At 41.8% G+C, this 27,632-nt stretch overlaps 1 protein-coding gene across 1 annotated transcript in view; it reads right to left on the bottom strand.

Annotated features, from left to right (window-relative positions):
• The window catches only part of Nprl2 (Nitrogen permease regulator-like 2), a 103,110-nt gene that overhangs the window by 47,109 nt on the left and 28,369 nt on the right, over window positions 1–27,632 (bottom strand). Inside the window, exon 4 of the mRNA XM_080276466.1 lies at window positions 16,439–16,635. Coding sequence (XP_080132592.1) covers window positions 16,439–16,635 — 197 coding nt within the window. The remainder of the gene's footprint in view (window positions 1–16,438; window positions 16,636–27,632) is intronic.

The raw sequence follows: 27,632 nt of genomic DNA, 5'->3' as shown, positions 1-27,632 counted from the left end.
AGACAGTTCCAGAGTTGACCTGTTGCATAAATGAAGGACTGGAAGTAACGGTTACCTTTTGCATTAGAGAGTTGGACAGAAAAGGGGTAAGAGTTTGCTGCTAGACAGGTGCTATGCGCCCGTCGTAGAAGTGGAGGAATGCATGCAGACATTTCAGAGGAACAGTGACCACTGAAGTAGCGATAGAAAAGAGATAAAGATGCAACATTGCGGTGAAGAGACAGAGGTTGAAGGGAGTCAGTAACAGGGGGAGAGTTAATGAGATGAAAAGCCTCTGACTCCACCCTATTGAGAAGAGCTGTATGTGGGGAGCCTCCCCACACATGAGAGTTGTACTCCACACAGGGGCGGATAAAACCCCTGTATAGAGTCAACAATTGTGCAGGGGCAAAGAAGGAACGGAGTCGGCTTAGCACACCCAATTGCTTGGAAGCAGATTTTACAAGAGATGTAATATGATCTTTCCAAGACAAGTCCCGAGCAAATGAAACCCCAAGAATGTTCAACGATGATGCAGGATTAAGTTAAGTATTATTAAACATACGTGGGTATACCTGTGGAAGATTTTGTCGGGTTGATAGGTGCAAAAACTGAGTCTGTGATGCATTAACCCCTAAAACGCGGCCATGGACAGCCGACCCCCCCCCCCCGGGTGGCGGGGTAGAATCGTGGTCTGAGTACCTGTAGGAAAATATTAGCCAAAAATCAGAGATTAACCCTAAAACATTATACTTGGTATGGCAGATAGTACTTACATTCAGATTTCTCCAGAGACAGGTGTTGAGCCTTCGTGGACTACCCAAGGACCTGTGGAGACTTGCAAATTTGGGTAACAAAATCTTCACTTTCACATCTCCAGCAACCCGGTTTCCCCTCTACCACAGCCTCATTTTGCCACAGTAAACTTTATACTACAACCTACAGGTAGTTTGGAATCCGTATTTGTACAATAAGCACTGCAAATAAGGCTAAAATCAACGAAGTTTCGGCCGACATGCAGCGCGGCGGCGGTCTTCCCGTCACTCAACAAACATTTCCATTTTCACAGCTAAAAACACATATACTACATTATTTTCAATCATATTACTTCCCAAAAGATCACCGCAGCACGCTTTTATTCTGCCTTACGCCCGTCACTTTATTCTCGTTCCTGTCAGCTGCTCGCACTGACTCGGAAGAGCTAGAACTCGCCATAATGTCACTGTGAAAGCCTGGGGTAAACTGATGCTAAACAGGGGCAAACCGTGCGAAAAAAAGCTAGTGTGACAACTGGGGAAACAAGCATTTCCTATTAGCATAAACTGCTTGTGAGAGGAGAGCGCAGATTTACAGTTCTGAGCAGTCAGAGCGCTGCCATATATCACAGCCAGGCTGGCCGGGCCGTGGTGGTGGGGGGAGGGGGGAAAAATGCGATACTTGGCAACAATGGAGGTCAGTAGTACAAAGGTCAAGTATGCTAATTGTAGCTAAAGGGTGGTGGTACTGATAGACAATACCAGCTGGAACATCCGTGCCCGCGTTTATTCAAAATTAACTCAAATCGCAAACGCGACGATCCGCCGTTATGTCCTTTTTGGCGATCGTCGCAAACACGACGCTCCGCGTTTCAAGGGTTAAAAACAACCAGATTATTTTTGCCCCAGTCAGAGATATGAGCCAAGTCAGACATTAGGTGTGCCATAGCCCCATCCCTTGTTTGTTGAAATAACTGCTGAGATGGATGCTGCAGGAACTGAATGGAAAGGTGAAGGGTGGAGTCATCAGCGTATGAGTGGATAGGGTTAGATGTACAGCTTAGAAAGTCATTGATGAACAAAAAGGAAGAGAGTTGGTGATAGGACAGAGCTCTGAGGAACACCACTGTTAATAGATCTAGAGGAAGAATGATGGCCATCTACAACAGCGGCTACAGAACGACCAGAAAGGAAGCTAGACATGAAGGCACAGATAGAAGGATAGAAACCGTAAGAGGGCAGTTTAGAAATTAAAGATTTATGCCAGACTCGATCGAAAGCCTTTGAGATGTTAAGTGCAATGGCAAAGCTTTCGCCAAAGTCCTGAAAGGAGGATGACCAGGAGTCTGAAAGGTAGGTGAGAAGATCGCCTGTGGAGCGTCCCTGACGGAATCCATACTGACGATCAGAAAGAAGGTTGTGATAGGAAAGATCCTTTAAAATTTTTCTATTAAAAATAGACTCAAAAACTTTTGAGATACAGGATGTTAAAGCAATTGGACGATAGTTAGAGGGTTGGGAATGGTCACCCTTCTTTGGGACTGGCTGAATGAGAGCAAACTTCCAGCAAGAAGGAAATGTACAAGTTGACAGACAAAGGCGAAAGGGTTTGCCTAGGCAGGGTGTAAGCACAGAAGCACAGTTCTTGAGAACAACAGGAGGGACTCCATCAGGCCCATATGCCTTTTTAGTACTGAGACCAGCAATGGCAGAAAATACATCAGCTGAAGAAATTTTAATGTTAGCCATGAGGAAGTCAGAGGGAGGAAGTGACGGAGGAACAGCACTGGAATCATCTAAGGTGGAATTGGAGGAGAAAGTCTGAGCGAAGAGATCAGCTTTATCAGCAGAAGAAATAGCTACAGAGTCATCAGAGTAGAAAACAGGAGGGAAAGATGATGAGGTAAAGTTCTTAGAAAGGTTTTTGGCAAGGTGCCAGAAGGAGCGGGAAGAGTTCGAGTTAGAGAGTTGAAAGCATTTTGTACGGATGAAATTATTTTTAGCAGAGCAAAGAACAGACTTAGCACGATTCCGGGCAGAAATGTATAAAAGATGTGATTCAGAGGTGGGTTGGCTCCGGTACCTTTTATAGGCCCTCTCCTTGTTGCGGACAGCATTAGAACAAGCGTGATTAAACCAAGGCTTTCGTCCATTAGTCAAAGGATATGAGAAAGGAATGTATGCTTCCATGCCCGAAAGAATAACCTCCGTAATGCGCAAGGCACACCCAGATGGCTCCCGGCCATGGAAGCAATAGTCATTCCAGGGAAAATCAAAGAAGTACTGCCTGAGGGCCTCCCAATCCACAGCTCCAAAGTGCCAGAGATGTTTTTTAGGAGGGTCCGCAGGCCGTACCGGAGCTGCAATCATGTAGCCTCTCTTTCTCCTTTCCTCTAAGGAAGGCAAATCCAGCTTTTCCAACCTCTCTCTGTATGACATCTGCCAGACTGGGGACCATTTTGGTTGCTGTTCTTTGTATTCTCTAAATCTTGTTTATATCTTTCTTTTTGTGTGGGGATCACACTACTGCTGCATATTCTAACCTGGGGCAGATCATGGCCATTATCAATTTTTTCATCATCTCCTCATCCATATAATGAAAAGCTACTCTTATGTTAGTCAAGAGTTTGTATGTCTCTCTAACTGTCTTATTAATATGTTTTTCAGGTGACAAACTGTCCTGGACCAGCACTCCCAAATCTTTCTCTTCTCTCACTTTTGTGACTGGTTCATTACCCATCAGATAATTCAGAGTGTGTGTGTGTGTGTGTGTGTGTGTGTGTGTGTGTGTGTGTGTGTGTGTGTGTGTGTGTGTGTGTGTGTGTGTGTGTGTGTGTGTTTGTTCCTACCTGCCCTTCATCATACCAAATTGCAATTCTGTCTGTTAGTCTATCATTGTTTACAAAATTCTTGGAATTCTGAAGTCTTAAATTGTCCCCTTAAGAGTAAAATCTCGATATAACTGACTTCAATAGACCAGAATTCCCTTTTATTGGAATCGAGGCGCTACCGGACTAAATTCTTATACAGTTCGCTCGCACGGTACACGTGATCACAGTACACGAATCGTATAGTACACGAGCAGCCAAAAATCATAACCATAAAACCTTGAATGCGCGAGTTAACCCCACAATACGTGAGGCAGAGGCAAGGAGTGGCCCAAAACCGCCTTTTTCCCTGACTACACGACCCCCAACTCCCTGCACGACGCGCCAATAGTGACTTGGAGGCTCATGGGGAAGGTGCTCAAGAGGAGTCTACAGTAAGATCTCACCAATAATGACTTCGACAATAACGTTTTTGGCAATAGCGGTAACTTAGAACAGATACCCAGTTTCTATAATAATGTTTGGATTCACTTGAATGAGTTATTTTGCGAATGCCAAGGTGTTATACTTACAGTACGTCCATAACAAGATGGGGAATGAAACAGACAAACAAGAAGAGATGAAGGAAATAGCTGAAAATGTTAGCAGTAGTGAGGAGAAGATAGAGGATCCTCCCCTCACCACCTCCCCTGACTTGCCTGCCACTGTCCCCTCCACCTCCACAGCCCCACCTGACTCACCTGCTTCACCTGGCATACTCCCCCTGCAACCCCCACGATAATGACTGTTGCTGCATTCTGGAAGAAATATAACATTCGACAGGCTGTAAATTTCTTCGTCAATGCCTGGAATAATACAACACTGGCAATCGTCAAACAAGCGTGGTGCGGCAGGGGCTGCGGCGGGGGCACTCTAAGTGTGTTGCCGCGCCTCAGAACCCCTGTTATTAAAGTCCATCAGGCCTGCTGTCTACTGTTATTAAGGTGACTGACCATATTTTTGTTAGCTATATCTGTAGTGTATGTCTGAAAATTTTTTCCTCTATTATGTCTTTAAGGGTAAAAATGTCAAGGTATGAGGGTGTACTGCCCATATGTAAGTTTTCCCATAAGATTATGTATTCACAGTGCGCGAGGACCAGGACCGCCCATCCACTCGCATACTATGCGGGCCCACTGTATATCAGAAAAAGTTTGATAAAGCCAGAAGCAGTCTGGACTGCCTGACCACTTCAATTATGCTCACCACAATAAGGTAAATAAAAGACATGTTTATCAGTGTACAGTACAGTATTATATACTGTACATAAATATATAGATAGATAGATAAATGGATACTGTATATATATATATATATATATATAATATATATATATAGAGAGAGATCTTTAGTGGAAAAGTTTCTAGAGAAGGGAAAGAAGTTGTATGCGGCTTTCATGGATTTGGAGAAAGCATATGACAGGGTGGATAGACAAGGATTGTGGAAAGTATTAAGAATATATGGAGTAGATGGAAAGTTGTTGAATGCTGTGAAGAGTATGTATGATGGTGCTAAGCTGCAATGCGTGAGGATGGTGAACTAAGTGAATTTTTCTCTTTGTAGGTTGGGTTGAAACAGGGATGTCATGTCTCCATGGCTGTTCAATCTGTTCATGGATGGGGTAATAAAAAAGGTACAAGGTAGGGTAGTGGATGTTGGAGTGGCCCTGGTGAGAGAGGATAGTGTTTGGAAACTCCCTGTACTGTTGTTTGCAGATGATACTGTGTTGTTGAGTGAAGACGAAGGGGAGCTGCAAGGCTTGGTGGATGAGTCTGGGAGAGTGTGTAAGAAACGGAATCTAAAGGTGAATGTAGGGATGAGTAAAGTGATGGTCTTTGAGAGAGGTGAAATCAGTGAATGTACAGCGAGGTTGGATGGTGAGGAATTGGAAAATGTGAGTACGTTTAAGTACTTGGGTAGTGTGATGAGTAAGGATGGAGGTTTGGAGGGTGAAGTGCTTGAAAGGGTACAGCAGGGAAGAAAGGTTGCTGGTTCTTTGAAAGCAGTGATAAGAAACAGGGAAGTGAGCATGGAAGTGAAAAAGTTACTACATGACAGCATTGTGATACCAACTCTAATGTAGGGAAGTGAAGCTTGGACGTTGGAAGGACACAAGTCAAGAGTGAGAGCAGTGGAAATGAGTTATTTAAGAGGAGCCTGTGGAGTCACATGGAGAGACAGGCTGACGAATAAGGAAATAAAGGAGCGTTGTGGTGTGGATGTGGATGTGATAGGAAGTGTTATGAGGAACACACTGAGGTGGTTTGGTCATGTGGAGAGGATGGAGGGTGAAAGACTGATGAAGAGAGTGTATGTGAGTGAGGTGGAGGGGGGAGGAGGGAGGGGGAGGCCAAGGATGAGATGGAGGGATGGGGTGGAGAGGTATATGAGAAAGGGGGGTGTGAGTTGGGAGAAGGGCAGTGAAATGGCGGGGGACAGGACGACGTGGAGGCGATTTGTTCGTGGCCACCCCAAACGGGATTGAGGCGTCTGGCAATAGACAGATAGACAGATAGATATGTATATATATATATATATATATATATATATATATATATATACAGTAATCCCTCATTATACGATGGGGGTTCCATTCCTGAAAACCCCATCGGAAAGCGATCCATCGTACAGCAAGCCCATTATAACATGGAGTCAATGGGGATACGTTCCCAGACCTGCCTAAACTCTCACATACACACACCTTAGCACTCACATGAAATATCCTTATGTTTAAACATTTAAAGTAACACATTAATAGTGAATACAGGAAAAAAAAAATGAAAACTACAGTATACAATAGTTCTTACCTTTACTGGAGCAAGTAGGGTTGTTGATGTGGTTCCTAGACAATTCGCCGTGAAGTCGACAATTCGCCGTCATAATATGGACGATTCCCCATCATTCTATAAATATACTTATTATTGATTAATACTTTAATAACTAATTTTCAGGGGGATCTGTCAAAGTCCATGTTCATTCAATAGCGTAGGCTTTGGATATCATTTGTAGGCTGCACTTTTAGACAATATTTAAGTTGTTTCTGCCTTGTGTAGTTGACTTTGAATTATATTCTAGCATCACCCATAGCTGTCTTCATTAATTTCCATTGGTGCTACAACATCCTGGGTATATTTTAAAACGACTTTGAAGAGGTACAAGTACAGTATTAAAAAACTAATGTACTTGCTAAATAAACTGAGGTGAAAATAAACTACAGGGAATCATCCTGACGTTGAAAAGTCCCAATGGCGAATTGTCATGTTATTGTTGTGATGGAGAACTGACTTGATGGCAAAATATCCCGAAACGTTTATACAGACGTAATATGAAGATTATTCGTATAATTCCAAAGTATGTCGATCGTTCACTTAAGGTCATTAGGCATTTAAATAAATGCCAATGTCTCGTATGTAGCCTTATGTTAATATGAATGAACGATCGTAAATCAGCTGATTCATGTTTCAATATATTCTTGTTTCTTCATTTAATACCCATGATTTGATGCCATATTTTACATTTACTATAAAAACAATAAACCACCATCACTTTTATAACTCACATAATTAAAAAACTAGTGTACTTGCTACTTAATCCGATATGTAAATAAATGATGGGGAATCGTCCTGACGGCGAATTGACTTGATGGCAAATTGTCCCGACTCGGCCTCACAGCGCTCACTCCTCACTGTTGGAACTGGCTGGCTGGGCAGGGCTAGCTGATGAGGCTGGATCGGTGGACAAATGTGTGTTGTCCAGCACCGACAGTGAGGACGTTAGCGTTGCGTTTGCTCATTCGCTGTTCACTGAGCCGCAGATGATCCATCGTTGTAGCAAATCGTTCCCATCATATAGTGTGCGTAGGGTATTAAAATTTTGACATTGTATAAGCAAAATATTGTATAAAGAGGCATCATATCATGAGGGATTACTGTATATATATACATATATATATATACATATATATATATATATATATATATTTATATATATATATATATATATATATACATATATATATATATTTTTCGTTTTTAGTTTTCGTTTGCATGTGTCGGCCTTGGTCACCTAATGGCGGCTCTCCATGCTGCACGATCCATTGCAGCCTCCCTGTTCAGTCCCTTAACCCTAAGGTCACACTTAATGACCTCATCCCATGTCTTTCTCGGTCTACCCCTCATAACCCCACCCCCAATATTAACACTTCTCACCTTCCTCACCCAACTATCATCCCCCATCCTCTCCACATGTCCAAACCACCTCAATCTACCTCTCCTCATCACAACACCAATACACTCCAGTCCCATCCTACCTCTCAACTCTTCCATTGTAAACCCAGCCCCTCCAGGCCTTGGACGCAGGGACGCACTGCACATCCACCTAATCATTGTCATTTCTGTACGTCTGAGCCGGCGAATGTCTTCCTCCTTCACTGCCCAGGTCTCACTGCCATACAGCATTACACTCCTAACACACGCTGCATACAAAGACCCCTTAGCACGTAGGGAGAGCCCCTCAATGTCAGGAGAGGCAAGAGCTCCCTGAACTTCTTCCAACCACTTCTCACCCTAGCCACAGAGCTAGCTCCAGCCCCACCTCCAGCACACAACATGTCTCCTAAATAACAAAACTCTTCCACACACTGAAGAGATTCACCAGCAAGTTCAATTCTTTCACGTCTGACGATCTCCACCTGCTCACCCATGCACGCCGTACACATAAAATCAGCATTATCTCGCAGTCTACCTCTGATACCACTACATCTCTTATGCACCCATTTATCACACACACCGCACAAGATGGAATTACTTCCCACGCCCTTGTGGCAAACTGCACATGGCCACTCTCCCTCGTCTTTGACAGTACCGCCACCAACCCTAGATATCATCACTTTTGTTTTATCTGCATTTACCCTTAAACCCTTTTGCCCCATACCATCTCTCCACTTCCTAAACCTTTCCTCCGCCTCCCTTTCATTCTCTGCAATCAACACCAAATCATCAGCATACAACAACTCCCACGGGAGTCCGTTTCTAAAGTCACGTGAAAGGGCTTCAAGTACCATGATAAACAACATGGGACTCAAGACTGACCCCTGATGCACACCAACATTCACGGAAAACTCATCACTCAAATCTCCATTCACTCTCACCTGGGTGTGAGCACCCACATACATGGCCATAACCACCCTAACCAGCCACTCCTCCAAGCCAAGCTTTCTCATTGCCCACTTCACCACCTCTCTAGGGACTCTGTCAAAGGCCTTTTCCAAATCAACAAAAACAAAATAAAGATCCCTTCTCCTACCAATATATTTTTCCTGAAGCTGTCGAACAATGAATATGGCATCAGTGGTCCCCCTACCTGGCATAAACCCAAACTGCATCTCATCAATATTCACTCTTTCTCTAATCATACCTTCTAAAACTCTCTCCATTACCTTCATTATCTGATCTAAAAGCTTTATACCTCTATAATTCCCTCTTTCCAGGGCATCACCCTTCCCTTTATACACATTTACAATTACACTCTTCAGCCAATCATCTGGGACAACACACTCATAAATAATCCTATTTATCAGGTCAGTGACTAAACTCACCCCTATATCGCCTGAGGCCTTCAACATTTCGGCAGTCAACCCAGACACACCTGCTGCCTTCCCCACCCTCATCCTGCCTATTGCCTCACTCACAGTAGCAGTATCAATCAAAGGCCAAGGGCCAGACACTGGATCTGCTGGCTCCAAACCTTCCCTGTCCCAGTCAAACTCCTCATTCAACAACCGGTTATAATGCTCTCTCCATGCATCTTTAATATCCTCACTGTTCACCACTACCCTTCCTTCATCATTCTTCACACACTGCTCACCTATGATATCCCGATTATCCTTCTTCACCTGACCTGCCACCCTAAATATATTTTTCCTTTCCCCATATATATATATATATACAGTAGAACCTCTTTGGTCTGGACCCCTTTGATCCGGATTTCTGTTAATTCGGACAAAATTTAAAAATAATAAGCTCCAAAAATATGTTGAAAGTAATTCTAAAGTCATTTTCAGTATTGGCGCGGAAAGCGATAGTCATTCGTTTAGTCTCGGATCACGCTAGGTCTCAACATGGGCGCCTGTTTAAACACACACTAGCATTCGTTCCATCAACTTGTTCACCAACCATATATATTTTTACGCTGTATTTCAAAAGTTAATCCTCCTTACCATGCCCCTTAATGCAAGTGTAGCTTCTGCAATGAATAAAAGTGTTAAAAAGAGGAGTTTGCTTACACAAAAATGGGTCAGAATATTCTGCAGTGTTTAATGATTACTGTAGGTTATTTTTTGTACTTAAATGTGCTTTACTTGTACATTAAACATTAGCTTCTTGCCCATATGGGCGTTATCAATATGCCAAAGATGACAATGTATTTTTTGCCTACATAAGTTTTATTTTTATTCCAAATATTACAGTTAATTAATTAATTTATTTTTTTGCCTACAGGGGCCTTAGTCACTTACTACAATTTAAAATGTAGGCTAGTTTCTTGTCATGGCCTTACCTGTAAATTATGCAATACAAAATTATCGTACATGATTAGTTTGGTTATTTTAGTATCCTTTCATCTTTTGCAGTTATGCAGGGTTGACATATGCCACACATGTTAATAATTAACAAACATACCATATGTAGATAGTTTTTGGTAAGAACTGGAGATTACCCTGATGGTCCAATCTGCTAATTCGGACAACCCTTCCCCCCATATAGTCCGAATGAGAGGGGTTCTACTGTATATATATATATATATATATATATATATATATACATGGATGGGGTAATAAAAGAGGTACAAGGTAGGGTAGTGGATGTTGGAGTGGCCCTGGTGAGAGAGGATAGTGTCTGGAAACTCCCTGTACTGTTGTTTGCAGATGATACCGTGTTGTTGAGTGAAGACGAAGGGGAGCTGCAAGGCTTGGTGGATGAGTTTGAGAGAGTGTGTAAGAAACGGAATCTGAAGGTGAATGTAGGGAAGAGTAAAGTGATGGTCTTTGAGAGAGGTGAAGTCAGTGAATGTACAGCGAGGTTGGATGGTGAGGAATTGGAAAATGTGAGTACGTTTAAGTACTTGGGTAGTGTGATGAGTAAGGATGGAGGTTTGGAGGGTGAAGTGCTTGAAAGGGTACAGCAGGGAAGAAAGGTTGCTGGTTCTTTGAAAGTAGTGATAAGAAACAGGGAAGTGAGCATGGAAGTGAAAAAGTTACTACATGACAGTATTGTGATATCAACTCTAACATACGGAAGTGAAGCTTGGACGTTGTTGGAAGGACACAAGTCAAGAGTGAGAGCTGTGGAAATGAGTTATTTAAGAGGAGCCTGTGGAGTCACATGGAGAGACAGGCTGACGAATGAGGATATAAAGGAGCGTTGTGGTGTTGATGTGGATGTGATAGGAAGCGTTATGAGGAACACACTGAGGTGGTTTGGCCATGTGGAGAGGATGGAGGGTCAAAGACTGACGAAGAGAGTGTATGTGAGTGAGGTGGAGGGGGAAAGAGGGAGGGGGAGGCCGAGGATGAGATGGAGAGATGGGGTGGAGAGGTATATGAGAGAGGGGGGTGTGAGTTGGGAGCAGGGGAGTGAAATGGCGGGGGACAGGGCGACTTGGAGGCAATTTGTTTGTGGCCACCCCAAACGGGATTGAGGCGTCTGGCAATAGATAGATAGATAGATAGATAGATATATATATATATATATATATATACACATACATTCATATATATATATATATATATATATATGAGTATTATACCATTTGATTATTGTAGTGAATGTATAATCCAGTACAGTACTGTACTGCAGTGGTAGTGAAAAACCATTCGTGCCATCCAGACTAATGTCTGACATACAGAAATCCCTCAATTATCCAACGTAACAGAGCCAAAGGCATGTGTGGGTAGTGGCAGTGTCCACATAATGAACAATATTCCCCTGACTATACCCAGACCCTGGCTATACCCAACCTCCAACCTATACCTAACCTATTTGTACAGTACCTCTGCTTACTCTGGCAGTGTCTTCTGGTCATTCAGGCATATTTAGATATCAGAACACACATAGGATATCCAAAGTAATGCTAAACACCATGAAAACCATGGAAAAAAAAAATTGAAAACCAAAAAACACCCTACATATACACTACTGTACAGTATACAGTACCCCTCCTAAATTTGGCAGTTTTCAGGTCAATCTGCCACATTTAGACATCAAAACACACATAAGAATATCCAAAGTAATGCTAAACACCAAGAAAACGAAGAAAAAAAAAAAAACATTGAAAACCAAAAACATCCTACCTATACGTTACTGTGTGTACTGTACAATACCCATCCTAACTTTGCCACTGTTTTCAGGTCAGTCTGCCATATTTAGACATCAAAACACACATAAGATTTTCAATACTGATGCTAAACACCAAGGAAACAATGCATAAACAACAGACATCCACAAAAAACCTCAAGACGGTTGGAAAACCAGTTACCTGACACCAGTGATAACTGCTCCCGGGCCTCAAAAAAATTCCACGGTCAAATATGCCACCAGAAATTGGTTAAATTGGTATAAATGGTATAACATCATCTTCACTGGTGTTTATACTATAAGATAAGGCTAATAAAAACACAGAAAACTGACTAGTAAAAGTACAGATGTGCAGTGAGAATAAATAGTGTTCAGGAGTAAACCATAACTTCAATATAACTTCCCACCATCTAGTGCAAAATTTTGCCAGCACCTTCCAAGAGTTAAGCACATGTCCAGATGCAAAATTTCATGAGCTTTCTCGTGGTCACCTTGGAATTTCGATATGACCAATAGTAAATGAATAAATCACAAAAAAATTAAATACTCACAAGTCAGTGCTATCAGCACGAAGGAGGGGAGGGACTGAGGGAGTGAGGGAGGAGCCGGAAGGGTATGGAGGAGGGACAGAGGGGGGGAGATGCGAGGCTGTGGGCTGGATTTTCACCCTTCTGTCACGAGGCGGACATTTACTCGTGACTTATGGTCTGTTAGATGTGTGATGGCCATTCGGAAACAAAACTCCCAGTGACCGGGCGACTTTGGATTTTCGGTACAGAGGTGGACGGCCGCTGTCACCGAACATGTACTCATGGCCTGCGGTCCGTATTTGATGCGTGGTGCCAGTTGGGAAAGACTTAGCCCTGTGGACGTGTCACTCTGGATATTCGGTGGGAATGTGTACAAATGTTTTGACATCGCTTGTGGGTTAGAGTTGTATTACTCAGGTGCTGGAGGTTCATTGGGAGTGATCGGACCAGTGCATGAATTTGACCATTCAGTACAGGGGCAGACAGACATTTTAGCTCTGATTGGGTTACGGTCTTTTTCCCGTTCACAGCTCGTGCCCAGCAGCCATGATACGGTACTGAATATTTGAACATATTGACTGGCTGGCTGGCTGAAGTTCTCAGGGACTTTTATGTCCAGATAATGGCTTAATAGAGCCATGGTCCAGTATCTGGATAATGAATAGGTCTGGATACTGCATGCCCAGATAAATGAGGGATTATTGTACCAGGAAAAGTCTGGGTTAGCAGGGGGAAGTCTGGGTGCCACTTTTATTGGAATTTTGTTTTTTTCAGAATGGCTTAGGCCCCAATTAGTTTGTTATGGTGAGGTTTTACTGTATTATTATTTGTCCAGTACAGCAGTGTTTTCTGATCTAATTACTGTACTGAATGTGAAGTCACTGTACTGTAATGTAAATTAAAGTTAAAACAAGTTACATGTAGAGCACATTGGTTATATAGTTTTTCACTGAACATAACCAGCCCCAGAAACGAGTCAATAACTGTTTTTATGGCCCATCTTGCATGATTCCAGGAGACTGTATACACTGGTATGCATCCAGTACATCCTGACAAATTCAGAGACATCTTGTAGAGACTGTCTAGTGAGAATCATATGTACGTGGTAAGCATAAGTATTGCAGTGTATGCATGAGCATTACACTGAGGACACATCATACCTTTTCATGAGAAATAAGGATTGGATTGTGAGCTCCTTCTTGTATCCTGTTACCATACTTTTGGCAATGTACTTCAATTAAGATACTGCTAACCACAATACACTGAACAGAACAGTACAGAGTGTTTTATATATATATATATATATATATATATATATATATATATATATATATATATATACTATCCACTATCATGGTGGCAGGTGCTACCTTCAAGTGATTTTAGACTGAATAACAAAACCAAGTAATTTCTTACAATCCTGGAAACCATTTGCTTTGTTGGGTGGTAACCTTACAATAAGCCAATGGATGCCTGGTGATCTATGGGGTTATGGTGACTGTAAGGGTCTAAACTTGTGCAGTGGTTGGGATTTGTTGCATACACAATACCACAAAGGGTTATGTGACTGGTGACTGTCCCCTTGACTGTCTGGACTGGGTAGACTAGCCCTGGACCCCTATGCTCCTCATGGTGAACTAAAGGATTAGATGACAGATAGATACCTGGTATGATTCACAAACAATTCTATGACTTTCCCATCACTTTGATCATTCTCTTCATCTCACCTCATCTGAGCAACTGAAAGAGAAGAGATTACTTCCTATATATTTCATTCAACATAATAACAATTTAAAGGGTGGGAGCTGGGTTTGCATATTTCCATTATACCAGAGGGAAGTTGCAATCCTACCACCTAGTACTCTTGCATGAAGTCTCATAATCCCTATGAAACAAGAATGGGTTGATGCAACTGAAACTTCACTTTCCTCTTATTCATGTTTCTTAAGAAATTCAGCGAAGGGCCTTACTTGCTCCTCACATTCCATAAAAACATGGAAACACTACTGTAATAATGAAAACATGGCTAGGATGATAATTATGATGATATTGTCTTTTGGTATTAAACAGTTCTGAAAGTTTTCAGGATACAACATAAAAACTGTGATGTTCAAACACATAGAAAGCCCAGCAGTCTCTTTGGTAGTGCTTATGTTTGGATTGCACTCTCCCATGATTAACCCCAATCAAAGTAACTTGGCAAAAATGGAGTTCTTTGTCTACATTAGTTCAGACCTTTGGGATAGAGATGAGAGAACATCTTTCACACAGTCCTTGTAGGCTACACTGTAATAAGCTCCAACAAGGAGAGGAAGACAGAGACAGATTTTCTTCTTTTTTTGTTAATATTTATGAAAATGAAAGAGAAAAAATATGCTGACAAGTTAATGCAAAAATACTGAGAATGATTGGTAACTATGAATATCAAAACTGAGCTGTCTCACTTTATATGAAAATAACTTTACAGACTAAAAGAGTGCTCTTTAAGTCTATGAGGATATGTAACTCACAGGAGCTGCACAATGCTAACACAGCATCATGCTTTCAGCCAAGGTTGATTATCATGAGAATTATAGAACTACCAGCATTTTACCATTCACAGGTTAGCACTCAGTCAAGCTGACTGGCTGTCTTAGTGCCTCAGATCTGATTAATCATAAAGGATCATAATACTGTCTACATCATGCAGCTCATGCTTACCATACAGTGCAGATTAAATTAGCCAAAAGAATTCACACTTTGCTGAAATAGTTAAGGACTGTATATTGCAGGAAAGGGTTGCTGATTCAAATTTGAAAAAAAAAATGAAAAATGAAAAATGAAAAATACAAATTTACAGTAGACAGTTCCATGCGCACAAAATCCCCATGCATGGCTGAAAAAAAGTGGCATCAAGAATTTCTCGTGTGGAAAAAGCATGCCGGTTGCACTGTGGTGCTTGTGAGGGATCCCTGACAGCTGAAACTACCCATGTGGTTACTTTATCCAAATTTTTTATTCCTCTGAACCTCTTCAGTGTCACTCTAATATGTCTGCTCTGTTCATTCAAACCTCTTTAATGTCACTGGCTTGTCTGCTTTATCTCTATATAGTAAACTATGTCCTCAGATAGCATATATGAGGTGTACCTGGGATCACAGAGGGTTTTTAATAAGCAAGTTGGTATCATGGTCTTTCCCCACTTTCCATGGTGGGGGTGCTCACCATCCACTCACTCCATCTAGTGCTGCTTTGGGTGTTTGTCCTTTCCTCTCTTTCATCCTTCCTCTTCTGTCTTTCTTTCCTTCTTTCTTTCCTCTTTCTTCTGCCTACAGGTGACTTTACACTCCCTCTTCTGTCTTTCTTTCCTTCATTCTTTCCTCTTCCCTCTGCCTATGGGTGACTCTACACTGAGTGACAAGCCAAATGGTTTCGTGTACACCAGGATACCATTTACAGTATTATGCTTGGTTGTAACCATATAACCAAATTTTGGCACCTGGTGGTTTAGTGGGGTAATTAAGGTGTTCCAATCAGAGTAAGCCTGTGTAGGTTTATATCCAAGGGGTGGTTGGGGTTTATTGCTCACATAATGTCACTCTGGCATGAGTGAGGCTGGTCACTCTCATCTTAAATGTTAGGACCAACTTGCCTAGCCCCGGGTTCCTACGCTCCCTCATGGGATGACATAGGATTGGATGATGGATGATGATTAAACCTATTAAATGTCCCTGCCTTGTGTTTGTTTTACATGTAGGCTATACCCTTAGAAAACATATCTGTAGTCTGGTTGGGGACATGCAGGGTCTTCAGAAGGCAAGTTACGATCCAGTCAGATGAATGGTTCACTTACTTTACTCAATTTTAATGGGATAGGGATCTCTGTATGCATGGTGGCCTATGTTAAAATCTAATCCACACATCTGGAGAGTCTACTGTACACAGAAAGTAAAGTACCAGTAAGCTAAAAAAGTAACCTGCAGTAAAGAGTAAGGATGTGAGACAGCTGAGGGAGAGGATGTGGTGTCTTGGCTACAGCACGCTGACATTCATCCTGGAGGCATGAGCTTGAGTACAGCTTCTGGAGGCATGGTGTCACAGTGTACACATTTGAGTACTGGAAGATTGGCAGCAGACGTACCTGGCCATAGTACAGGAGGTTCTCTACACAAGCCTGCCAAATAAGCAAACCAATGCACTGTAACAGCTGGAATACATAGCTTGCATATCCTCTTAACTTTTATTCCCATTAAAATAGGAGTGGGTAGGATCTAGACACAGGAAAAAGATGAGAAGAGAAAAAAGACATAAACCTTCAACTGTCTGGCATATAGTGGCCAAGGGGGCACTGAAAGATGACTACTGATGGACAGTGACCTACTACCCCCCAAAACCCTCTGAAAGGGCTCTAATCCCCTATAAAATCCTATACCTGTACTGTATAATATTCAGACATAGAAAAACACCCTCAAATACTGTAATAAGCATAATAAAATATCATTGTACTGTACAGGGGGGTCATGCTGTTAGACTAGTTATGTTTATGGAAATCTCATCAAGTGAATGCTTGTGTAAAAGAGTTTATAACTTATGGGAAAAAGGGGGTTTGGTGTTTGACCACCACCAGCTTATACCTATAATGCTGTGTATAGCAATTTTAAACAAGAATAAATATTAATTACATGTAAAACACACATACAGTAGGCCATCCAAGCTTACCTGGCATGTTCGTACAGTAACCAAATAATGCGTTCATTTGTCAAACTAGGGGTACCGTGCAAACTGGTCTCATGTATGTAAGGACATGTTTTTTCATTATAAAAGCTCACATGGACTGATCACGACATCCTCTTCTCCCCTCCTTTCTAAATTTCTCCCACTTTTCCTCTTCCACTTTCTTTCTTTTCCTCCTGTTACTTTTATTCCTCTCACTTATTTATTTTCAAGTCACATCTAAAGGTTATAAAAGAAAGCAACAGTAAGAGAAAAAATTAAATGAAAGGGGAAAATAATACAAACAGTGGCCCAAGCCCACCCCCTCACTTTTCAGTGACCAAGATGATGTTTACATAAGCCCATGCAGACAAATCTGAGCCTTGTGTGCCTGATAGAAAAATTACAGTGGTTTTGCTCTCTCACTCCAGCTAATGTATGGGATGGTTCAACAATTTCTCTCTCTCTCTCTCTCTCTCTCTCTCCAGCTAATATATGGGATAATTTTATAATTTCTCTCTCTCTCTCTCTCTCTCTCTCTCTCTCTCTCTCTCTCTCTCTCCAGCTAATATATGGGATAATTTTATAATTTCTCTCTCTCTCTCTCTCCAGCTAATATATGGGATAATTTTATAATTTCTCTCTCTCTCTCTCTCTCTCTCTCTCTCTCTCTCTCTCTCTCTCTCCAGCTAATATATGGGATAATTTTATAATTTCTCTCTCTCTCTCTCTCCCTCTCTCTCTCTCTCTCTCTGCACATTCAAAGGTTATAAAAGAATGCAACAGAAAGAGAGGAATTTAAATAAATGGGAAAATAATACAAGCTGTGTCCCCCATCCCACCCTGCCACATATCAATGGCTGAGATGAAAATCACATAAGTCCATGCAGGTAAATATGAGCTTTCTGCACCTGATACAAGAATTACAGTATTTTGCTCTCTCTCTGTCTCTGTCTCTGTCTCTCTCTCTCTCTCTCTCTCTCTCTCTCTCAATCCAGTTGTGAAGGTGCAAATGGGGTGAAATTTCTGTGTAAATATAAGCCCACTGTGATTATTTTCTGCAGAAAGAAAGTGATGGTGGTGATGTAAGGGGAATCACCGACTGCTGATCCTGTGTATAAATAACAAGTTTCTTTTTGCAGTACTGTACTGAAAAATACATGAAATGAACTCAGTAATATGCATTCATTTGTTCGTTTCGGTAATAATAATGCCCAAATGATCCTTAACTCACATGCTTGGATATACTTATACACTATCAGCACTGATACATAAAAATAAATAAATATATAAATAATTTAAGCCTAAAACATATTCTGCTTGCATCTGTCTGACTCTGTTTGTGTGATAACAATAATGAAAAGAAGCCATCTGTCGTGAGCCAGAATTCCAAGTTACTAAAGTCGCGGTGAGTGACTCTGAGGTTGTTATTATCGTGCCCTGGCAGCCTAGCATTCAAAAGTGTGTCTGATTTCAAGTATAATATAAGACGCATGTGATTCGTGTATAATATGTTCGTGTAAAATAATACTCCTGTATAATATATTCGTGCATAATAATATGAGTCGTGTATAATATGATAAGAAATCGGACGCACTTTTGAATGGTAGGTTGCCAGGGTACGATAATGACAACCTCAGAGTCATGCGCCGTGACTATAGTAAAGCTGCCAGGAAATTGTGTTTGGGTGATGAGACAAATGGTGTGGATTTCAATTTTTGGCCTTCCCTAGGAATTTTATTAATGCTGTGATGGATAATGATGTATACTGAATAATGTGCCAACAAATAATTGAGAGTGACATCTTATTTTATGCGCCTGAATTGTGTAATTCACCGGGTCGGTCAGGATCACTTGATGGTCGTGATGGTCAGGTTTTACCCTCCTGGAAGGGAGCTGAGAGCTCATATAGTCCGATCTAAGGGCAAGGCTGTGACCTTCACACACGCACACACCCGTCCCCTTGCTCAAGGGGGACAGTAACCACCCACTTCGTCAGTGAAACTTTTCGCAACCTGAGCGAGGCGCGAACTCCCGTCCACTAGTTGGCAAGTGGGAACGTTACCACTGCACCAGCGAGCGGTGTGTGTGTGTGTGTGTGTGTGTGTGTGTTTTACGCTAAGTAAAAATTGACATTTTTTTCTTTTAATACACAAATTCCCAAAATAGCATAAAAACTTCTAAGGTTTCCAACTAGTGGTGGGGTCCCACTGGGAAAAAAAAAAAAAAAAAACAGCTGACATGTTGGGCATTTTTGCAAGCCATTAACCAATATAACAAGGAAGCAAAATTTTGCCTGCAACAAAAACTGGATAACAAGTTTGGCTTGCAGTCTGCTGCTATGATAATACCCAGATAAGCTTAATATCATAGCATGAGGAAATAATAATGAAAAATATTGGTCATTTATTTAAAATGGTGGTAGGTGGTGGCAACCATCATCCACTCACTTCATGCAGTACTGCTGACTCCATCCTTCATGTTTATCATTTTTTTGTATGTGTCTGCCCTCTCTCTTCCTATTTCTCCCATCTTTCCACTCACTTTTTATGACTCTTCTTTCCTTCTCAGGTAGCGTTACACTAAGTGACAAGCCTAATGGTTTCCTGTGAGCCAGGAAACCATTTACAGCACTAGGTGGTAACCATGAAGCCAATTCATACATGTTCTCTACGTGTCAACAAGTGGGTTGGCAGAAAGTAGTGGCCCTCCCTGTGAAACAACTAACTCAAAGACAAACAGCCATCCCTTACAAAATTATGGCATCTGGCTATAAATAGAGATGATAGATTTTTAAAATCTGCTTCTATCTATCTATCTATCTATTGCCAGACGCCTCAATCCTGTTTGGGGTGGCCACAAACAAATCGCCTCCAAGTCGCCCTGTCCCCCGCCATTTCACTACCCTGCTCCCAACTCACACCCCCCTCTCTCATATACCTCTCCACCCCATCCCTCCATCTCATCCTCGGCCTCCCCCTCCCTCTTCCCCCCTCCACCTCACTCACATACACTCTCTTCGTCAATCTTTCACCCTCCATCCTCTCCACATGGCTTCTTAATTATATGAAAAAAAAAAAAAAGTGTGTCTGCCCTCCCTCTTCCTATTTCTCCCATCTTTCCGCTCACTTTTTATGACTCTTCTTTCCTTCTCAGGTAGCGTTACACTGAGTGACAAGCCTAATGGTTTCCTGTGAGCCAGGAAACCATATACAACACTGGGTGGTAACCATGTAACCAACCCATACATGTTCTCTATGTGTCAACAAGTGGGTTGGCAGAGGGTAGTGGCCCTCCCTGTAAAACAACCAACTCAAAGACAAACAGCCTTCCTAATGAAATTATGGAATCTGGCTATAAATAGAGATAGACATATTTTTAAAATCTGATTCTAAATTATAAAAAACAACACACACACAAAAAATGCCTTATTTCAGGGTAATAATACTCTAAAAATCATAATGCAAGAGATTATTGTATGTACAAAATGGTAAATAAATACTGGAATGTATCAGAGAAAGATGAGTGCTGGACAGTTCCCAGCTCTTCAAAGCTCAAAGTATGTTTTATAACTCCTCTGAAGTATTGCACCAGAAGGAGGTGAATGCTTCAATAGGTCAGTAAGATACTTAGGTTCACCATACCTCAGAACCTTGAAAGTCATATGATAAAGTTTAAATTACATTCTTGCTTTCATTGACAACCAGCGCAACTCTATATGGTATCAGGTTGTGGGGGTTCTTGGTGGAAAACCAAAAGCAAGCCTTGCGGTTTAATGTAGGACCAACTAAACCTTCTTTAACTGACAATATAGGAGGCCAATTAATAAAGCATTGCAATAATCAACACGAAACAAGATAACTGAGTGAACTAATGCCAAGAGGCAGCATCTATCCATGAACTGTCTCATAAAACAGAGATTTCTGATGTGCAAATTACAGCTTCTAACAGCCTGCTTAACCCCTCTGTGGCTGTGCCTCCGGATTTTGGCAGGCCCCGCTGGCTGGCGCTGGGACCATTTTTTCATGTTTCGAAAATCGATTTTTTTTTCTTCATCAAAGTGAAAAGAATCGTCTGGCACACTTGGCAATGTAATTTTTATCTTTCAAAACACATCTTGTGATTCATAATGAATTACAGAAAATTTTGCAGAAAATTTTGCAAAATGACTGTGGACACGCCGATGAAAACTAAGGAAATATGTCGCACTAGAAAATATCCAAACAGTAAAACCTCGATATAAAGGATTTCAATAGACCAGAATTCACTTTTATTGGACTTGAGGAGCTACTGGACTAAATTCCTATATATCAGAAAAAGTTTGATAAAGCCAGAAGCAGTCCGGACTGCCTGACCACTTCAGCTATGTTCACCACAATACGATAAATAAAAGACATGTTTATCAGTGTACATTACAGTATTATTATACTGTGTATATTATACCATTTGATTAATGTAGTGAAGTTATAACACAGTACAGTACTGCAGTGGTAGTCAAAACAGTTTAAAAACTGTTCATAACATCCAGACTAATGTCTGATATATCAGAAAAAGTCCGGTTTAGCAGGGAGAAGTCCAGATGTCACTTTTATCAGAATTTCGCATTTTTCGGAATGGCTTGGGTCCCAATTAGTCTGTTATAGTGAGGTCTTACTGTATTTAAAAAAAAAAAAAAAAAAAATTACTAAAGTGGTTCGGAATAACTAGAAATGTGTACTGTATTATGAACAAAATCAGTACATAATATGGGAAGTTAAAAAAAAATAATCTATCTATCTATCTATTGCCAGATGCCTCAATCCCGTTTGGGGTGGCCACAAACAAATCGCCTCCAAGTCGCCCTGTCCCCCGCCATTTCACTGCCCTGCTCCCAACTCACACCCCCCTCTCTCATATACCTCTCCACCCCATCCCTCCATCTCATCCTCGGCCTCCCCCTCCCTCTTTCCCCCTCCACCTCACTCACATACACTCTCTTCGTCAGTCTTTCACCCTCTATCCTCTCCACATGGCCAAACCACCTCAGTGTATTCCTCCTTACACTTCCTATTACATCCACATCCACACCACAACGCTCCTTTATATCCTCATTTGTCAGCCTGTCTCTCCATGTGACTCCACAGGCTCCTCTTAAATAGCTCATTTCCACTGCTCTCACTCTTCACTTGTGTCCTTCCAGCAACGTCCAAACTTCACTTCCATACGTTAGAGTTGGTAACACAATACTGTCATGTAGTAACTTTTTCACTTCCATGCTCACTTCCCTGCTTCTTATCACTGCTTTCAAGGAACCAGCAACCTTTCTTCCCTGCTGCACCCTTTCAAGCACTTCACTCTCCAAACCTCCATCCTTACTCATCACACTACCCAAGTACTTAAACGTACTCACATTTTCCAATTCCTCACCATCCAACCTCGCTGTACATTCACTGATTTCACCTCTTTCAAAGACCAGCACTTTACTCTTCCCTACATTCACCTTTAGATTCCGTTTCTTACACACTCTCTCAAACTCATCCATCAAGCCTTGTAGCTCTCCTTCGTCTTCACTCAACAACACAGTATCATCTGCAAACAACAGTACAGGGAGTTTCCAAACACTACCCTCTCTCACCAGGGCTGCTCCAACATCCACTACCCTACCTTGTACCTCTTTTATTACCCCATCCATGTACAGATTGAACAACCATGGAGACATGACACATCCCTGTTTCAACCCAACCTACAAAAAGAAAAATTTACTCAGTTCACCATCCACACGCACTGCAGCCTTGGCACCATCATACATACTCCTCACAGCATTCAACAACTTCCCATCTACTCCATATATTCTTAACACTTTCCACAATCCTTGTCTACCCACCCTGTCATATGCTTTCTCCAAATCCATGAAAGCCGCATACAACTTCTTTCCCTTCTCTAGAAACTTTTCCACTAAAGATCTCAGAATGAATATCTGATCTACACAACCTCTTCCCTTCCTAAAGCCTCCCTGTTCCTCTCCAACTAATTCCTCTGTTCTTTCTCTAACTCTGTCAATAAGTATCCTACCATACACTTTTCCTATTATACTAAGAAGACAAATGCCCCTATGATTACCACACACTTCTTTTTCCCCTTTTCCTTTGTACATGGGAATAATTATACCTGACTTACAATCCTCAGGGACTCTACCTTCCTCCCAGGCCAATCTGCACATTTTCCGCATCCATTCTACTACTATCTCTCCCCCATATTTCAGCATTTCATCACACACTTCATCAATTCCTGGGGCTTTCCCCAATTTAACGTTCTTCATTGCTTCCACAACTTCTATCCTACCGATTTCTTCCTGTCTTCTCACCTCCCTCCTTATCCCAGCCATTCCCCAGTCACTTATACCCGCATTACTTCTATCCTCTATGTTCAGCAATTCCTTAAAGTGTTCTCTCCATCTGCTCACTTTTTCTCCCTTCTCCACTAGTAATCTACCATTTTTATCTTTCACTTCCCTGCTAACTTCACTTCCACCCTGTCTTACTCTTTTCACCTCTTTCCAGAACATTTTCTTACAGTCCCTCCACTTTACACTCAAGTTCCTTCCAAATTCCTCATCCGCTCTCTTCTTACTCTCTCTTACTAATCTTTTCACCTCTCTCTTTCTTTCTATATATAACTCTCTCTTCCGCCTCTCAACTTCTTCCCCGCCCCTATTTCTCATTCATTCATTATATGCTTTCTTCTTTTGTGCCACAGCCTGTCTCACCTCTTCATTCCACCACGCTGTTCCTTGCACACCCCTCCGTCTTCTCTTCATCCCACACACCACATCACATGCTGCACATATTTCTTCTGTAAATATGCTGCACACACCTTCCACGTCCCCCATCTGCTCCAATTCATATTTGCCCAATCGTTCCTCCACTTCTCTCTTATATTCTGCCTTTTTCTCATCCTCTTGTAACCTTTCCACTCTCCTTACAAATACTCCTTCTTCCCATCCTTCCCTTCTTCTATTTCTCCATCCTAATTGGACCTTGATTCTGGCCACCACCAAGTAGTAGTCAGAAAGTCCACTCCCACAACCTCTATAAGCTCTTGCATCCATTACACATTTTTGCATCCTTTCAATCACACACACATAATCAATCATTGCCTTCCTTTCATTCAGTTCACCTCCCACCCTTCCCATCACTCGCCATGTATACCTGTGGATCATTTTATGCCTGAAGAGGGTATTGGCTATCACCAACCCCCTCCCAGCACAAATGTTCACTAATGCACTCCCATTCTCATCTATCTCAGCAGGTACAACCCAGTCACCAACTACTCTATCCACCTTCACATTCCCTACTTTACCATTCATATCACCAATCAAAAACACACTCTCATTCCTTCCAAACTTTTCCATGCACACTTCCACATTTGTCCAGAACTCTTCTCTCACTCTGCTTGCACGATCTTGCGTTGGTGCATACACATACACAATCGCCCACATTTGTATTCCAATTTTCAAACTTACCCACACAATCCTTGACCCAACTGATCCATACTCTCTTATGCTCTTCTTCCATCTTTTACTCACAACTATACATACTCCTTCTTTTGCCCTCTCATTCTCACGTACTCCTACACATATACCACATTCATACTCCCAGTCTCTCACACTCTCACTTCTCCATTTCGTTTCAGTTATTCCGCATACATCAACTTTCGCACCCTCAAGCATCTGGACAATCTCTCTCTCTTTCACCTCATCATTCACTTCCCTTACATTCCAGGTTCCGATTACCATGTCCTCTGTCAGGTCCTTGGTCGTCATCTTTTGGTCAGTCCTTGTCCGAGGCTCATTGTTTGTCTTTTTAGTTACTTGTTTTCCGGGAAGGGGCACTAACCCTCCATCAACCCTTTTAGTCGCCTTTTACGACAAACAGGGATACTGGGGGAGTATTCTTTTATGTTTATTGTGTTTATGGGAGCATGGAGTTGATTTTGTGGTCTGGGTGATGTAGTGTGTGTTTAAAGGGAGGGGAAAGATGCTATTTTTAGTCTGTTACCAGATAAGGGTGCTGCTGCATGTGTATAGACTGAACCGTTACGACCAAAATTCAATACGACCTGAGATTAGCACCTCGCACGAGGGAATTAGCGTGAAGCGAGGGGAAGGGAAAGGTTTTACATTCATATAGTCACCATGAGAACATCTCATATATTGCTGGAATGCTTGCGCAACACAAGAAATATGTAAAATGAATAAATTCAGTACACAATATATGTACTGTACTGTAATCCCTTTAAGACCCCAACACCCAAGTCCTGGACATCCCCAAGTCCCAGACATTTTGGGCTCGGGTCCTTGGACACCAAAAATGGCCAAAAAAAAGTATAAATGAAAATGCTCTTCAATATCCCTTCTCACGAGGTATCAAAGTTTTGTGAGATTTTACCAAAGGAAATGTGGCACATGGTGTAACATGATTATTCAAAATGTGGAAATATACTTTTTTTGTTAACATTCAGTCAGAAGGCTTGATGAAATTTTAAAGTGCTTCTACTACAGATAAAAAAGATTATTCATTTGAAGCTTCTCACTTATTTCGAAGACCCCCACATCCCTATTTTAAATTTGCTGTGCAGTGACGAACAGCTGTGTTTTGGAGCGTAGTTCCTCCAATGTCCGCTAGAGCCCCCCTACATCCTCCCCAGTTCCTGCCTATCTACTGTCGTGACTGCATGCTCGTTGCCATGGCTGCCCATGTGTTCGCTTTTGTGAATAAACAATGAATAAACTGCAATACCTCGCCACCAAACCACATGGGAATTTACAGTGTTGTGCAGTACTGTATTAAGAAATTAGAATTCAGAGTGCAAAGGATTAAGTGCAGAGTGTAACAATGGTGTGTTGCAACTGGTGTGGCACAAGTAAGAACAGAATGTGCGGTGTTAAACAATTATAATTTACAGTGCAAAGGATAAAGTGCAGCAAAACACTGGATTACTGCACATGCTTCAAGTGCACCTTCACCACTGTCAGAGCCATGGAGGCGGTGGGTTAATCTTCATGATGGCCACGGACGTATCATAAGTTTTTTTTTTTTTCTTTTAATGCAAGAAAGAAGGAACCAAAGGCCACGAGCCCACAAACTGTTTTCTCCAAGAAAAACAAAAACAATACAAGACAGCCAAATTCAAGATCCATTCATTTCAAGATGCCTGGACACACTGCGTTTGAAAGACTGGGGATCATGGGAAGTAGGAAATACACACAGAGGGAGACAGTTCCAGAGCTGACCTGTTGCATAAATGAAAGACTGGGAGTACAGGTTAACTCTTGCATTAGAGAGCTGGACAGGAAAGGGATGAGAGTTTGTTGCTAGATGGGTGCTACGCACCTGTTGTAGAGGTGGAGGGATGCAAGCAGACAGTTCAGAGGAACAATGACCATTGAAGTGGCAACAGTGCGGTGAAGAGACAGAGGTTGAAGGGAGCCTGTAAGAGGAGGAGAGTTAATGAGACGAAAAGCTTTTGATTCCACCTTGTTCAGAAGAGCTGTATGTGGGGAGTCTCCTCACACACGAGTTGTACTCTACACAGGGGCAAATAAAACCCGTGTATAAGGTCAACAGCTGTGCAGGGGTAAGGAAGGTACGGAGTCGGCTTAGCACACCTAATTTCTTGGAAGCAGAATTTACAAGATATATAATATGATCTTTCCAAGTTAAGTCCCAAGTGAATGAAACCCCAAGCATGTTCAAAGATGATGCAGGATTAAGCTGGATATTATTAAACATTAGCGGGTACTCCTGTGGAAGATTTTGTCGGGCTGATAGGTGTTAAAACTGAGTCTTACATGCATTAAAAACAAGATTATTTTTACCCCAGTCAGAGATACGACCCAAGTCAGACATTAGGTGTGCCATAGCCTCATCCCTTGTTTGTTGAAATAACTGCTGAGATGGATGCTGCAGGAAACGAATGGAAAGGTGAAGGGTGGAATCATCAGCATAAGAGTGGATAGGGTTAGATGTTCAGCTTAGAAGGTCACTGATGAATAAAAGGAAGAGAGTTGGTGATAGAACACAACCCTGAAGAACACCACTGTTCACAGATCTAGGAGAAGAATGATGGCCATCTACAACAGCAGCTACAGAACAACCGGAAAGGAAGCTAGAGATGAAGGCACAGATAGAAAGATAAAACTGTATGATGGCAGTTTGGAAATTAAAGATTTATGCCAGACTCGATCGAAAGCCTTTGAGATGTCAAGTGCAGTTGCAAAGCTTTTGCCAGTCCCAAAAGGAGGATGACCAGGAGTCTGAAAGGTAGGTGAGAAGATCACCAGTGGAGCGTCCCTGACGGAACCCATACTGACGATCAGAAAGAAGGTTGTAATAGGAAAGATGCTTTAAAATTTTTCTGTTACGAATAGACTCAAAAACTTTTGAGAAAGAGGATGTTAAAGCAATTGGACGATGGTTA

The sequence above is a fragment of the Coenobita brevimanus genome, chromosome 65, assembly GCF_032717465.1.
Source record: "Coenobita brevimanus isolate Jiangsu-jjx chromosome 65, ASM3271746v2, whole genome shotgun sequence".
Lineage (NCBI taxonomy): Eukaryota > Metazoa > Arthropoda > Malacostraca > Decapoda > Coenobitidae > Coenobita > Coenobita brevimanus.
Note: the sequence above shows the minus strand (reverse complement) of the source record. Positions and strands in the feature narration are given on the sequence as shown.